We start from the raw sequence: 17,238 nt of genomic DNA on the forward strand, positions 1-17,238 counted from the left end.
CAGTCAAGATGGAGCTTGACGTTTCGTTCTTTTTTTCTCCCTAGCACCTCTGCCCGCCTCCTCCCACTTCCTGGCTAGCGCCGCCACCCAGCCTCCTCCCCCTTCCTGGCCGGCGCTGCCGCTCGACCTCCTCCCCCGGCTCCTGTTGATGCTCTTCTCGGGCGGCTGGCGTAGCTCGTCACTGGCGGCCCGAGGCGAGATGCCCCCACCAGCGTGAGGCCATGGGCATGAGTGAGCTGGGGCCTGGGAGGCGACACGGAGTGAGCCACCGGCGCGGGGAGAGGTGGAGGGCGGCAGCCGGCACGGTCGCAGAGCAGCGGAGCAAGGTGAGGGGCGACGGCCGACGGCCTGCGTGGGCACTGAGCGGGGGCGACATGGGTGAGCTGGGAGGCCGCTACCACTGGCGAGCCGCGGTGGCCGGAGGTTGTGGCGGGGCCGACGGGCCATCGAGCCCCACAGCGGGCGGAGGAGGGCTGCGGCCGCCGGTCCACCGGCACTCAGCCTTCGGTGGCTCATCCGCAGAAGCTGTAGCTGCAGCATCGTCAGCCGCCGACGGTAGCGCTTCTGCTTCCGCCGCCGTGGCATCAGGAGCGGTGGGTGGCTCCGGCACCGGCTCGCCACCGCCGCCCGACCTCCTCCCCCGCGCCGTCTACCACATCCTCCTTCCCCGCCATGCCGGCGTAGGAGACCGTGCCGCTCCTGCTGCCGTAGGAGACCTCCGCGCGCATGGTGGCGTCGAGCTCGGGGGAGAGCGTCGAGGAGGATGAGAGGGAGGAGATATGAAGAGAGAGAGGGGGGCTAATTATAGTGTAATCAGTGTTTTAATACAAATTGTTAGGATTTGGACCTATTTGGCACGATTAGCAAGTTTGGGCATCCAAAAATACGTTTTCAGAGTTGATGTACCTATTTGGCACAGCGTGACAAGTTGGAGGGGCACTGGTGCATTTCACTCTATTGATAATTGATGGACTATATTAGTGTCAGCTATGTTTCAATTTGCAAGCAACCGAATTGTCCTTTAACGCTGTGCGCGTGACATGCTTAGAGGCTTTTCTTAATGCACATTGTCTCTAAAATGCTTAAACTTAACATTGGTGAACGGAGTTTGATTGCTTCAACGTGAGTTATTCACAGGAAAGAACCAACATGATAAATTTCTGATAATCTCGATGCTCTTTGAGAAGACACACTCCTCACTTGCCAAAATTATGCTGGCATGTCGGTAAATGGATAGAAACTTGCATTTGCCCGGTGAAAAGAAAAAACATTATTGTCAAATTATTACTACCAAGCTTTATTATTGTTACAAACGTGACATTCGAAAGCAAACAGTAGATACGTAAGGCCATTCCAATAAGGAGTTTCACATGGTTCCATCCCAATTAAATGAGGTGCTACATAAGTTAAATTGTTGACGTAAGATGGGAGGAGTTTTAACTTGATGCTCACCGTTTCCAACATGTTGGAAACTGTGTGAAACTCTCATTGAGTGTTTGTGTTTCATCTCACATATTTCAACTTTCACTTATCACTTAGATACAAATTTAAATGGGATGCTAATATATGAAACCGTGAAATGGATTTGGATTGGAGGTCTAGTTTTATTCGCCATTTCAACAATTAAAAGATGGCAGACCAGAAGTTGGGTTTCCAAAAAGAATTGTAGCTTAAATATGTACCCACTCACACGGTAGGTAGGTTGTTGTTCTGTAAAGCTGCCATTTTTGGGGGAAGTGATGCAGTGTACAAGTAAAATGGCAATGATTTAGCTGAGTTGGCATACAGACTTAATAAAAAGAGAATTCGGATTCGTATGAGTTATCAACATTTTTTAACCTATTTTAATATTTTAAGAGAATATATTCAACATTTATAAAATTTAGATCAACAATATAAAAAATTGTGCTATCTTCTTTTCCAACGACGGTAAGGCGCCAGACGAGGCAGAAAAGGCATGGCGAGGCGGTGCGCGGCAGCACAGGTGGTGGAGTAGCAGTGAAGGTAGACAACGTGGTTGTATCGCTGTCGGGGATAGATCCCTAATACCCTCAAAGGAAGGAAGAAGACGGACTCCTATTAGGATTTTTCTATAATTCTACTAGGACTTATACCACGTAATCCGACTATGACTCCTCCTTGTAACCGACTAGTTATCCCGCCAATTGGAGTATATAAAGAAGGGCAGGGGTACCTAGATCAACAAAGACAGCAGATGGCAAATCCTCATACCTCAACACCCAAGCGCAGGGCACAATATACAACACCCCAAACATGACGTAGAGTATTACGCTACTCTGGCGGTCCGAACCTATCTAAATCGCATGTCCTCGCTTTTACCTTCAAGTTCTAGGTCCGGCGATCCCCCACCAACAAATCTACTACCTCGAAATACCCCTCAGTAGGTTGCCGGGTTAAAACACCAACATCTGGCGCACAAAAGTAGGGGTGATCGTCAAGATCATCCGGCGAACTTGAAGGACCTCATTATCAAGATCAATCCGGCGCAACGTGGTTTCCGATTCATGGTAACCGAACAGCAGCTTCCTTTGCCGAATCCATGTCAAAAATGACGAGTCGGGATCCGAGGCAGAAAAGAATCGCTCAAAGTGGCCACCTGCCGCTACTGGCAATAGCAAGCAACCAGATGCTCACATCCGATGCGGAAAAATAAAATCATGCTGCTATTCAATCAGTAGAGAGAAAGAAATCCATTCTTATTGCAACACGCGCACCGAGATGGAGTAATGATTACCTTTTGGGACTTGTTTTCTCCCGTGAGAAGCAATTGGTGAAAAATGTTACACGCACATAAAGGACCACTAGAAGGCTCTGGGTGTTTCATGGCAACACCGATTTGTCGATGACTACCTCGACTACTCGTCTTGATTAGAAAACTAGTCGGGGGCGGGCCTCGCACCATTGACAACTAGTCGGAATCGACTCCGACTAGTCGGCTGCATCAATAACCGTCGCGGCTTCATCGACAACCACCACGGCTTTGTCAACAATCATCCATGAATCATGCTAAGTCACTTTTCTAATTATTTTCCAGCTTGTTTTCCGCATGCAAGGCAACACCCCAACTACGTATTTGCGTACGTCTCTCTCCAAAGCTACACTTTGCCAACTATTCCTACGGCATGTTGACCGACAACCACAGGCTTGGTATACCAAATTACGGAGGCTACGGCCACGGGTTTGGTACACTGAGTTGTGGAGGCACCGTTACGGGTTTGGTACATTGAATTTTGGAGGCAATAGCTACAAATTTGATAGACTAAATACTGGAGGCTCACAACGGCTACACCCTAAGAAGGCACAAATCTTATGCGCACAGCACGTGCTCTATTCGTCGGAGAGCAGCAAACTCTTGCGCACAACACGCGCTCTACTCGCCGAAAGGCAGCAAACTCTTGCGCGCAATCGCGCAGTCTCTTTTGTCGCAATACCTACTACTGATTTTTATCTTCTCTTAAGGTCAATAATCTTCTCGAGCAAAACACGACTTAATTCATGAAAGCCTCGGATCATCTGTCATATCTAAATGCTACCACACATACACGAGACAAAGATCTCAGCTGTGCAAACGGCAATGCCCGTACACGTACAAGAGACAAAGATCTCGCCACGCAGTGGCTACGGCTAAACAGAGCCTGAGAGCCTAAACACAACAAGCTAACTACTCAGGAGAAATATGGCCGAAACAAGAGCATGACACAAAACATTTTGTGTTGATCATTGGATAAATTTCGATAGTTTTCAATATTCTACAAATATGCTACATAATGTATGCATCTTTTCTATTAGGTCAAGCTTCGGCGATGACACTCCAGGACTCTAAGCGTACCTCCAAAGGTACAACTAGTTCCCAAACTCGGGGGCTAATTGCCAATTACTACTCAAAATATCTCCAATGGCTCCGGTAGCTTTCAAGCTTGGGGGCTAAGCGCCAATAACTACTCGACGTGGCTCCTATGGCTCACTTGGCACATAAGCTCGGGGGCTGGACGCCGCAAAACTACTCGGATGATGACTTGTGTGAAGATTCAAGCTCCTTGAATTGATTATTCAATCATTTCAAGGCTCGGGGGCTGATAAACTACACTCAACAATTGATTTTTTCAAGATAAAGGAAGAAGATTCAAGATTTTATTGACCCTCAGCCTGATTCTACGATTCAACCTAAGGCTCGGGGTCTACTCCATATGGAGTGCAACTTTCGCCACCCTCCATATATGAAGATTACAGAATCAAGACAATCAAAGGCTTTGAGCACACCATAGCCTCATGGTAGCTTTGAGAAATTTTAAAGATTCAGCTAGACAAATACTCGAGGAGCACTAAAACTACTCGGCGAGGATCTGAAAAGTACTCGAAGACTGCTGCATTCGACTATGAAGCGCTTGTGGACTTGTTGGGGATAGATCCTCAGTACCCACAAAGAAAGGAAGAAGATGGACTCCTAGTAGGATTCCTCTATAATCCTACTAGGACTCATACCATGTAATCCTACTAGGAATCCTCCTTGTAACCAACTAGTTATCCCACCCCTGGAGTATATAAAAGAGGGCAGGATTATCTAGATCAGCAGAAACAACATAGGGCAAATCCTTATACCTCAACACCCAAGCGCAGGGCGCAATATACAACACCCCAAATAGCACGTGGGGTATTACGCTACTCTGACAGCTCGAACCTATCTAAATCGTGTGTCCTCACTTTTACCTTCAAGTTCCAGGTCCGGTGATCCCCCACCAACAAATCTACTACCTCGGGATGCCCCTCGGTAGGTTGCTGGGTATAAACACCGACAATTGTCGTGGTAAGGTTTCTTGTGGTGGAACTTGCCCACCAGGGTTCGAATCCTTGACTCAGCACTGGTGCTCGTATTTTCCTAGATTTATTCCAAAATTTAAATTGTGTTGTGCTTTCAGTGGTAGACGACGTGCCCGTCGATAGCGAGATGTCAGTGGTGACTTCATATATCTTGAGGATCTACCAGCTTACTATTTTGGAGGTGCTCATATGGGTAGGGTTGCGTGCGTATGTTTGCAAAGGGCGAGTGTGCATGCATGTGGTGAGCAGTTGCATCTGCACTATGCTTTGGAAAAAAAAGCTCCTGCCTACAAACCACATTGATTTCGCCTTTTTTTTGAACGCCTCTGATCTGGGTACAGCTGTAGTATCTGTTCATACACACGTATGCCCACTCAACACACGCACACCACTCACACCACCCATGTACAAATAAACCTATAACTACACTCAGACCCAAGACCGCATCCTTCTTAAGATCACCGGAATCCTCTAAGTCCGTAGGCAATGGGCACATCATGTTTCCATTCTGGTTTCACGCGTGAGAGGCGGACGCTTGGAACCGATCCAAGCGGAGACTGTTCTTGTTAAGGTGCTGCATAGCACACACCCAGGTGCGACACCAGTGTTGCGATCACAGGGGATTGAACGCTAGCGGGCAGCCTCGCCACTACAAGCCCACTGAGCCACTGCTCGTTCGCTCTGCCTTTTTGAATTCTTTTTTACTTTTATATATTTTTTTACGAATTTGTAGAAATAAATAGGCGATCCAAAAATTTACAGAAATGGACCCCTACCGCCGGATCAAACGGCGGTAGGTACGCTACCGCCAGTTGAAATGGCGGTTGGAGCGGTGAACCTAGCTACCGCCGTTTGAAATGGCGGTAGCCGAGTATCGCCATTTGAAATGGCAGTATTGCCGTTTGAAACGGCAGTACCTAGGCAACCGCCAGTTGCGTTGTGAAGAGGCAGCTATAGCCGGTTGAAACGGCTATAGACATTTCAACCGGCTATAACTTAGTTTTTTTATTTTGTTTTCTTGTAATTTTTTCTTCGAGTTCAAAAAAATATAAAGTTACATTGGAGCACTAAATATTCGAATATGTCAATATTGGTTGGAATATGAAACTTCCTAATTTGAGATAGGTACAGTGCTTCAAGGAAATAATTGAAAATGAATTAACTTCCGGCCATTAGATACATTGCTGTTTCCAGCCAAATTACAACAGATAGAAACAAAATTCGTGCATAACATATGAACACCAACGACTCTAGAGTGAATAATTAATTATAGATTGTAGTGGCATGTGCAGCACAGATGCTATCCTAAACATGTGCCAGTGCTAAACCTAACATGCCTTAGGTAATTCAAATAGCTAGGGATAGAGTCATCTCTACTTTCTAGTAGAACTGGCTTTGCGAGAGCTGGGAGGGCCCAGCCTCATATTAGCCAGCACCCCCAAAGGATGGTGGAGATGGGGGGCGATCCTTGTTGTGGTGGTAGGAGCACTTGCACCATGGATCGGTACAAATCAAGTCACCTGCAATGTTAACCACCCAAGGATTTGCATCAACTTCGGATTGAAGATCCTTCACCTTACGCTCGAGGTCAAAGATCTTGCGCTTGCGGTAGTGGATGTACTCTTGGGTTGGCTTAGGAAGTGGAGGATCGACCCACTTCGCATAGCGGCAGTTTCCTTCATCGAGATAAGATTGAACATGATGTTAGTTTGTAGCACGAAAAGCTTAGCAAGAGTAAGGAAGTAATAACTTGACTCACCAAGCCATACGAGCATCGAAAGAAATGTCGGCTTCCATCACCGTAGCCATCAGACAGCTAGACGACACAAGCCACGCCATGGTGACATATTGTCCATGCATCATGGCGGTTGTCATAAGGCCTAAGGGAGTTTGGAGGGGCGTAGTTAGCCCTGTCATACAGAGGGAAGTCGTCGAGGGGTGCCTCATACTCCATTGGGCCAAAAGATCCTGGCCAAGTGATGGTGGGAATAGGAGCATCCCCTTCCCTTCCCCTTCTCCCATGACCTCTTCCTCTTGCGGATGCCATTGTTCTTCCTCCTGCTGAGTGGTGTGGAAGGATACGAGAGAGGGAGGTCCAATATAAGGATTGTTGAGATGGATATGCACTGTGCCCCCATGTGCTTAGTACCCCATCGTGTTCAATCATCCTGAAGAAGGCTAGATATAGGCTTTGCAGGTGTAGGGACGTAGGGCTCAGTGTCGAGTCCCATCTGCTTGAGAAGGCTCACGTTTAGGGTCCTTGCAGTCTATAGTGTAGGTTTTTCAGTGATGCTTCACGTCAACAATGATTTAGCACTATTTGAGTATTGTACAGGCAGCAGAGCAGTATAATGGGAATAGTGTGGAATCTGAGTACTTGAAGCAAGGAGATGAAACGTTATCACAGTACAAACAACAGTACAATGGTATCTGAGGCGCCCAACATGACAAACCTAAAGAGCACATTCCCTAGGATAAAATGCCTTAGGTAATGTAAACTGGTAGAGCAAAACTAACGTTCTACTGGGTGAACTGGGGAAGTTTCCCCTTCCTCGTTGTTTTGGAGAAGCATTCTGCCTCCTGCTTCTTCATCTTCTTCTATCGCTCTTATTGGAGGAGTTGCACCTGACGAGCTTTGAATTCTTCCTCCTGCCATTTCAGTGTTGCCTCTCGAGCACCTAACTGGTCGCGCCGCCTCTGCAATTCATCCTCCTTACCGTTCAAATGGATCTGTTGTTGGCGGATGCGTCGCTCTTGCTCAAGCCGAGTAGCACGTGCCACGTCTCGAGCCACTTCCAACCTACCATAGTATTGGGCTTTGGTCTCTAGCACCGCTGGGATTATGCCTACCTCCCCTAAAGGCCTAGTGTCGATCCATTCCATAAATGTGCATGCCTGCATGTTCATTCGTGATTAGTTCTAGGTATCGGTATCTAGAAAACATATTTAAAATGTTTATGAATGGAATGACCTTGAAATCATCATCAATGTCGGGACACTTGAACTACCTACACCCTTTCTTCCCCCTAGGTACTCGATCCTCCCATACTTGCAACCACCCATGGAAGCCGCAGTCGCATTTGGGGCGCTCATTCCATGGTGCAATCCCATTTTGCTCATCCCTCCACGACGACATTTCTTAGATGGAGACACAACCTCACTACAAGCTTTTGGATTCGGGTTGGGAAGTGTTAGTAGTGCCTTTGAATGTTGCCTAAACGTCTGATATATAGAACACTACTGACATGGTCCATGGACCATGTCCATAATGGCAAAAGGAAAAGGACATGCATGGACATCATAGTCTGCATCGGCCTACCTATCAAAGTCTCTACACTATCCTACATAATGTAGTTTGCAAAGGAGCACACATCATAGTCTACAACATCGTACACATCATAGCCTGCACCAGCCTAAAAAACGTAAAGGATGCCCGATGGACTAAATGCGTCCTCGCTTGTGATGCACAGTACCTGGACCACGTCTCGCGGCCCGGTGCGCTGCTCTAGTCTGCAACCGATCGTACGTAAAGGGCTCCGGAGGGGCAACCTCACGAGCCAAACATCTTGGTGCGTCTGCAGCTGGTGTTGTGAACTCCTGGGTGTAGTCCTATGTCAGAGGCACTGATGCATCACCCAACTGCGAAGGACCTATCTTCTTAGCGTCGTAGCTGAAAAAGGAGTCCACCCATGCGGAACACATCCTCTAGATTTCGTCCTCTACGGACTCCTCATCGGTCCCTCCATGGCCTCTGTACGCTGTTATTGAACCAAGAAGTGTTATTGTCAATTTCGATTCGTATTTGTAATAGAATAGAATGCATGTATTGATGATGCACCTAAGTCCTCCACACGGAGTTCACGTGAAGACGGTCCTGCTGCACTATATCCTCTAAACTACTGCGGAACTTTGTCACAAAATTATAAGTTAGTACGACCAATTAGAGAATAATTGTGAATGGAAAATGACAAAGTAACGAACACGTACTTGTAGGGGTCAAATATTGTGGACCCGACGCATAAGTGGAAGGACCTGCTACAGCAGCTATCCAAGATGGTGCATGTCGAGGAGTCCACGCCTCGGGGGGCGCCTGCATGTGCCTATGGTGCACAAGATGCCGCGGGGTACAACGAACGTGTGGATGCAGCAGAAGACGTACTGGGGTGGTGCGTAGGTGGTGCTGAAGCCGAACCAGGGTGTTGTGTAGGTGGTGCTGAAGATGACCCCGGGTAGGCAGCCCGTGGTGGAAGTAGAACGTCGGCATCACCACCACAGCAGCTGATGGACCGCAGGGAACCTAGTATAGAGGTGCTCTATCCTCTTGTACGTCGACTCGTGCTCCTGCGGAGACATGGTCCAGCATTGCTCCATGCCGGTCCTCACCGTCACCTGAACCGCTACAATAACATTGTATTGATGCCAATACATAGTTCTAGTTAGGCACACCATATTCCATACAAAGTGCAACATAATCCATAGAAGTTTGAGTAGCAAATGATGCAAAAGTGTACCACGATGTCGAAGTTCATGTCCCTGGAACGCGGGTACATCTGCATCAGTGGTGCAGTCTCCGTCGCTGCCTACCTAGGAACGTGCATGACGCGTGTCCGTGTCCTGGGGAAGTACCACTGCAGGTACACTGCGAAAGTGTCGTTGGAGTGTGGACGGTCCTCCTGCACTAAGTTCTCCAAAGAGTCCACCCACATCTCCACGTACGAAACCATCCTCGGACCCCACTGCGTCGCTAGCCTACCACCACCTTGACGTGTCCACCTAACATATGCATCGTGCAACGGGTTAGACTAATGTAAAATCTTTATTACACAGAAAATGATTAGATGGGGCTTACCTGTGAACGTCAGTCGGGACAATGTGAGTAACAGGAAGTGGGGAGTCCTGGTACCGGTGGAACTGCCTCATCACACGATGTACCGCGTACTCCTCGATGTGGATGTCATACACCAGTGGCTTCTTCGTCATCCAGTACTCTCGGTCTCGTAGGCACAACAAAGACAGCCCATGCGGGGCAGGGGCATGGATGTCCGCTGTGGTGTAAGGTGTCCACCTGACATCAGTGTCGACAAGAGCGACGAACTGCCCGACAAAGTCTGGATACGACTTCTTCGTCTGAACTCCAACCCATGATCCCTACAAAAAAATTATTTCACAAACAGGTTCAGTACTCAAAAAGTGAATGCATGCAACATATGAATTGAGTACGAAAAGTAATTATAGGTTTAGTATCGTACATTTCTCAAGCACCACATCAACCCCACTGTGGGTCTGTCAACGTCATCATGGTCGAAAGGCAACTCTGGGTAGGGTTCCACATTAATGTGTGGCCGACCTATCGGGAAGTGCTCGTACGACCAAGGCTGAAGAAGCAACAGGCAACCAACAAAGATAGACTCCACCAAGTTTACCTTATAGCAGCCCGTGCAAAGCCCCCTATAGGTCGCTACCAACACAGCTGAACCCCAGCTGTATTGTGGAACCTCGTCAAGCGGGGCCTCCACTATCCCCCTCGCATAAGGGAGGAGGTGCTTAGGCACCGAGTTCCCTTGGGAAGTGTAGAACATGATCCATCTAAAGAGCCACAGTAAGTACGCCTCCAAGTGCCTCGCAACTATAGCATCGGCGGCGTCGGCTCTCATGTAGTCGGCCTGCACAACCATACAAAGTTACTTCACACATTCACAAAACTTAGCGATAACGAAATGAAAAGATAGGTAAATAAGTACTCACACTGAATTGCATGAGCCACTTCTTCGTGGGTCCGTGTGTGGAGCTGAAGGTACGGTACGGGTCGGCCTGATCGTTCCGCGGAATGTGGGCAAACCGTTTCAAAAGCTCCTCACGCCAACTAACTGGCATGTCCTCCGCGCCAATGGCTGTGGCAGAACCACCCAAATTAACTCGGCTCAAGTGTGCTCAACATCACCTCAAATACGAAAGGAAACTTTAATCGGATCAAAATGGTAGTCTGTTGGGTTTCACCCACTACAATCACGTATTTCCGATCAAAACAAGCATACTCGCATGAAGACAAGTCCAGAGATTACAACAATCCAGATAATGTATTACAAGTCCCAAATTAATTTATTACAACCGAGTGTTCAAATGCATAAAGATTGTTCAGAGTTTCGAGCAGCGGAAAAAGAAAATGACAGTTCTAACAACGATGCATAATACCATGGTGAAGCCTACCATGATATCACTCACCACAGTCCTCACCCACCGAGGACGGGTCCCACTCGATCGTCCATCCCGGAGAGATATGGCACGACCAAGTCACATTAGCAACCACATTATCAATGTCATTACCTGAAAACATAGCCACAAGCAAGGATGAGTATGCTAATACTCCGCAAGACTTACCCATCAGGTGGTATCTAATCCACCGACTCCAAGACATGCAAGGCTTTTTGGCTGAGAGGTTTGTTTTGCCAACAGCTTCTAAAATGGATCCTTACTTTCAAGTTTTAGTATCAAGTTCTAGTTGATTAACCATTCTCGGTAAGCACCTATTCTAAGCAAGCATGGTAAAACAAGCAATTTAATTCAATCATCAGTATTAATCAGCATACTTGTTCCTCTTCTTACTCGGTGCAGAAGTGCAGTCAAGTAGTCTCAAACTGTAAGAGGCAGACGATTCGAATCGAGTTTCTTAACCTTACAAGGTGAACCTAAACCCACGACATATGCGTACCACACCGGGTCCACACATGTCAGCCGCCCCCATCAATCCCCAGGCACGTGGCCAGGGCCCACTTCCCTTGGATACAATGCCCCACGGTCCCGGAACGTCGTCGTACCGTGACTGCACTTGTATCCACATGTGGCTGCAAGGGAACCCAGTTCTAGAGAGAGTAGGAAGGTATGCCTACGTCCCGGTTCAATCAGGTACTAGGCTTCCCCATCACATACTAGATATGAGTTTAGTACTTTCAAACACTTGACTACAGCTCTAACATATTTCGACCTTAGCATCTTTCTTTTACACAGACGGGGGCAATCCACCAATTCTATCCATATTGCTTAGCCCCGCCCATCAACCTTATGATTCCAACATAAGTAAACAGGCAACTCCTATAGCTTGCAAGTGACAGGAAATCACTCGATTTTTACCGAGTCCCTATTTAGCATAGCAACTACATGACTTATCATGCTAGTATTCAAACATAGGTACTTAGGATCATGCAGCTAAGGTTTCAAGCAACTCCTACGAACTTAATGCACAAACATAAGTAACATAAGTCGTGCATAATTTTAGAAACTAAGGTTATGCTACGGGGCTTGCCTTCTTGCCCTAAATCAGCCTTGGGCTCTTCCAAACTTTGGTTCGGGCCTTGGTTTGCCTCGATAATGTTCAGCTCAGCAAGAGTGTGTCCTTCCTCGCGTTTCGGGCTGAGCTCGTACGTTCCGTCAACAAGGTTAGCTTCTACATGAGATGCATATGCATAAGATTTTGTTTATAAACTTTCATAACGTAGGTTTCATCTCATTAATTATTGCACAAGCATAGGGTGTATTTTGGACCACATTCACTTGTCTTATAACCATTTCTTTTCTTTGCGAAACAAGGTTGGTTGGATGAAAACATAGTTTTTATTTTGATGGTGATTGTGTACACATATAACTTTCTTAGAAGTTTATTATTCCGAAGACAACAGGTTGTAGTGTGTTGGTACTGTTTACCAACCTTTTAGGAATGATCGTGCTACTGATGAAAAGCACAAAATAATCATGTGTTAGCCTACAAATCCTAGTAGCAATTATCTTTATTAAATAAGTTAGCGTTTAAGATGAATAAATGTTTCAGGAAGCATCTACTAAAATATGAACATGAAATTTTTACAGGATCTTTCCCTCTACACAAGATATCTACTGTAAAAAAAATTAAGATGAATTTGACAACCACAGAATTTATAAAAAACAAATATGGTTATTCTGCAGCTATAAAGAATGATTTATAACCGGTGTTTTGTTATTAGTTTAACTCTACAAATTTTACAGGAGGGTTTGCAACACCATCAAATTTTACAGGAGGGTTTTCACATGGCATTTAACAGGAATCGAATGGAAAATCTAATAAAGTGTCATATAAGAACTAAAGTTACACCCGGTGTTAAATAGGAAATGAAAAAAAATTAAGGATCAGAAAGTAACGAGAGAACTTTTGTGTCAAATTGGGAATTATCTGAACTCAAGCCACTCAGGCAGTCGTGCCAGCATACGCAATCACGCGGCATAAAGAATCCTCCAGTTGAGGTTCCGAGACCATTGATCCAATCCAACGCCGTTCTCCATTTCCAGTTCGGCGGCGCGATGCAACTTGCGGTGTCACCAGACAGCCTCCTCCTCTTCTGCTCGGTCACGGCGTCGGCCGCCGCCGCCTTCGCGCTCATCTCGCTGTACAGGCACCTCGCTCGCCGGCGAGCCGGGCCATCAGCGGACGGCGGCCTCGCCCTCGCGGCGAGCTCAGCGGCGGCAGCGGGAGGAGGCGAAGGCGATGAGTCGGAGGAGCTCCTGCCGCTGAGCGCCGCGGCGGCGAGCCTCCCAGCGTTCATGTACAGCCGGCTGGTCAGGCACAGCGGCAAGGGCGCGGCGGGTTGGACCGAGTGCGCCGTCTGCCTCGGCGCCATCCAGGTCGGCGCCATGGTGAAGCTGCTGCCGGCGTGCGGCCATGTCTACCACCGCGACTGCATCGACCTCTGGCTGTCGTCGCGCTCCACGTGCCCGCTCTGCCGGTGCAGGGTCGGCGGCGACGCCGCAGCACCCGGCCAGGAGCCAAGCCGGCAGCTCGCTCAACCTTCTTCAGCATAGATCATCTTCAGTTCTTCACACCTGCAACAAATGCTTCTACTAGGATCTTTCCCCCCCTCCTTTGAGGTTTGAGCTTTCAAGAGCAAGCAGCATTCATATGTACTTGTATTGTATATATTGTCTGCAACTTCAAGCAAATGTGCATAGAAGAGTTTGACTGCAAATTCGAGCATATTGACATCTCAATTATTCCGGATTCGTGAATTGCTCTCTGAGCAGAGAAATCACTAATCATCGTATAATTAAATTTACACTTGCTAGGATTAATACAAAGGCCAAAGCAATACTGGATGAACTATATAGGCGGCAGGCGCGGAGATCCCTTTTTCTTTAATCTATCCATTTCCGCAGCCTCCCAAAGCAGTGTGGCTGCCACATAGAGAATGAATTGCATTCCAGAAGCTTGAGAGTTCATCATACTCGCAAATAAGAGTTTGAGAAGAAGAAAAAATTCGTCACAAATGTGTGACAAACGAAAGCATTACAAATAAAGAGATATGTAAGAGCCACGACCAGGAGTTGGGTTTCCAAGAAGAATTGTAGCTTAAATCTGTACCACTCGCACCGTAGGTTGTTGTTCCTGTAAAGCTGCCATTTTTTGGGGAAGTGCTGCAGTGTACAAGCAAAGGGGAATGGTTTAGCAGAGACTTTGCATTACAGGTTTAACAGAAAGAGAATTCAGATATGGAAGTTTAACATGAAAAAGATCACTTTAGCAGCCCCAGTTTCTACGGGTTCTGCAAGTAGGCAAAGTAGAGAAGATCAAAATAACAGTTGTTTGTCCAATAATAATCTACCAAGAATTTTTTTCCTTCTTCCGAGCAACAAATATGCTTCAGTCAGATATGAATCATTTGAAAGAAATTTCTTATTAACGTTAACTAGTGTGCAGGGCTAAAGATTGTTCTAGAATGACAATAAATGCCTCACAAAAATTATCAAATATGTACACATATCTACAATATGAGGATTTTAAAATTATACTGAACTGCTGGAGGATATCAATTTTGCAAACTACCACAATGCTTTGGTGATCTGGCAGTCGCACAAGAGAAAAACCAATATGTACTTGGAAGACTAGAACTACAAAGAAACTTTCAACAGTTACGTACCCAAAATGCTTCTGACAGCTAGAACATTTACCAAAAAGAAGCAATTATCTTGCAATCCACAATCGTTGGAACAGTGTACAATGGAGCATATGGTAGGATGATTCAGAAATAAAACTTTTAACCAGGGAACTAATATGCTGAAATTAGGTTTATCATGAATAACATATGCATGGGTGAATCAGAAATAAGACTTTTAACCAGGAAACTAATATGCTGAAATTAGATTTATCGTGAATAACTTAGAAAAACCTGCACACACAGTTTCGCTCCGTAACCATAATTGCCCAACCTCCATATGTTGGTGGTGAAGCAGTGGCTCTCTTGGAGTCCAGAAGCGAAGGAATGTACTTTGTCCTACGTGTAGAGAACTACAGAGTCTAGACTAGGTGGTCGGGCTACTTACTGGGATGACAGGTCATGGTGAAGAGTAGTGTAAGTGTCCAGACAATTAAACAACCATGGTGCAAATCAACTTTGGGTACCGTGATTTTTCTGAAATTTGTTAACGTCTGTAAGACTGTGATAGTGCCAAATTTAGTCCATTTACTTGATCAAATTTAGTTGTGTTTCACTTGGGATGTATGTTTTACATCAGAGGATCGTTATGCACTCTATATGCTCAAGATACGAATGCTTGAGCAGCATAATAATGACAAGATTGCACAAACCATCTAGAGGACAACCAGCAAACTTCAAGGGCTTCATCAGAATTAGGGGTTACCAAAGGAGCCAAAGTCAACCAAAGCCTATATGAGCTAAAGAGGTTTTATGTACTCCCTCAGATTCAAAATAAATGACGTTTTAGAGTTCCTGCTTAACTAACTTTGACTATCGATATATATTACATATATTTACAATGTAAGATAAATGTTACTAGATTCATCATGGAAACTACTTTTCAAACATTTAATTACCTTTCTTTGAAGGTCATATTTTTATAGAAATTGTTGGTCAAAATTTCACCTTGAAGACAATGCCAATGTCCTAAACGACATGTACTTTGAACCAAAGGCGGTTTTTTGTTGTGTCATGTAAAAGTTCCTCGCTCCATTTTTTAATAGGTTGGTAGCAACAGTATTTGCTAGGTTTGACAAACGATATGCACCATCTTAAAACTTGTATTAATGTTTAAAGGTTTTAAATTCTTAAACAATTGTGTTAGATTTGTCAGACAAAGGTGACCGATTAAGGTCCTCCTTGAATGATTCAGTGGTCAGAAGAAAAAGTTTCAGTTTTCACAACGAAAATTTGTTTTCACAGATACAACTGATGGGCCAGAAAACTTCCACCCTAATAAATAACATATTCAGGTTAATCCACCAAGATCTTAAGTTAACACCGGAAAGTTTCCACACCCCAGTTATTTGGGCACTAAATTATTATCCCGCTCTAAAGGTACATGCTGCAGTTTGCAATTACTCAGGCAGTAAATTGTCTACTACTACTTCCTCAAATAGTGGGCACTAGAAATGGCAGTAGAAGCCATGCTATGATAAGATCACTGCTGCTGATCAGACAGTGAGGCAACCTATACAAGTGCAGATTAGCAATTTAGCATCAGCCCTACTGTTTTGTAAGCACATGATGTATCAACCCCATGTTAGCTCGTAGAGGAATGGATCCATATATAGTTTCAAGGATCTACCCATTAGGATTGGCAAAGCTGTAACTTTGACAGATTGATTTAACCAGCTTTCTGTCTACAGTATAACATCTCTCTAGGAAAACAATTAAGGCTCTGTTTGTTCAGCTTGTGCTTGTGGATTTACAATCAAGCTCAAACACACAGGCAGCTTCTCATCCTGGATTGTAACAATCCAACTCAATCATAACCACAAAGCAGCTCTGAACTCTGATGCACACATTTCCAAAGGTTTGCTTTCTTTTTATTTTTATTTTTCTTTTCATTTCCTTTCTCTTTTTTCCATTTATTTTTTGTTTCTTTCTTTTTTTCTTGAGTATTCAACATTTGGACTTTTTACATTAGCATTGGTGTGCATTATTACAGCTGGAAACTGATAACCACATAATCAAGTCATAGAGAAAAGAGTCACAAACTTCATAAATGTAATTAGGAATTTCAAAATCGAAAACAGTATTATTTTCATTGGGAAAAAGCCCACTTATCAACCTTGAACTACTGCTTCTGTCAGTTTTCAAATTAACTTCAATATTGCTCATTAACCCTAGGCTGATTTTCTTGATGGTTCTGACAACAATGACAGCATGATTGCTGGTATTTCAACAACATATAATCAACTACCATCCTAATCAACACAGGCACATAAAAAAATATTAGCCGCTAGGTGCTACATAAGAGGGCGTTTGGTTCCACTAACTTATTTTTAGCACCCATCACATCGAATGTTTAGATACTAATAGGAGTATTAAATGTAGACTATTTACAAAACCCATTATATAAGTGGAGGCTAAACGGCGAGACGAATCTATTAAGCCTAAT

At 45.3% G+C, this 17,238-nt stretch overlaps 2 protein-coding genes across 3 annotated transcripts in view; one reads left to right on the forward strand and one right to left on the reverse strand.

The window, feature by feature from the left end:
- The first annotated feature begins 12,789 nt into the window (after positions 1–12,789).
- LOC101772829 (RING-H2 finger protein ATL39) lies at positions 12,790–13,837 on the forward strand. Its single transcript, XM_004965486.4, has one exon. The coding sequence runs from the start codon at positions 13,168–13,170 to the stop codon at positions 13,663–13,665; it is 498 nt and encodes a 165-aa protein (XP_004965543.1). The 5' UTR covers positions 12,790–13,167; the 3' UTR covers positions 13,666–13,837.
- LOC101772144 (PLASMODESMATA CALLOSE-BINDING PROTEIN 5) overlaps positions 13,830–17,238 on the reverse strand; it is a 6,236-nt gene continuing 2,827 nt past the window's right edge. The window contains exon 3 of one of the 2 annotated variants that reach the window (XM_004965484.4): positions 13,830–14,274. In XM_004965484.4, the coding sequence (XP_004965541.1) occupies positions 14,121–14,274 (154 nt within the window). In that variant the 3' untranslated portion in view covers positions 13,830–14,120. The remainder of the gene's footprint in view (positions 14,275–17,238) is intronic. The other variant, XM_022826024.1, reaches the window with a different exon arrangement.

Source organism: Setaria italica, chromosome IV (genome assembly GCF_000263155.2).
Source record: "Setaria italica strain Yugu1 chromosome IV, Setaria_italica_v2.0, whole genome shotgun sequence".
Classification (NCBI taxonomy): domain Eukaryota; kingdom Viridiplantae; phylum Streptophyta; class Magnoliopsida; order Poales; family Poaceae; genus Setaria; species Setaria italica.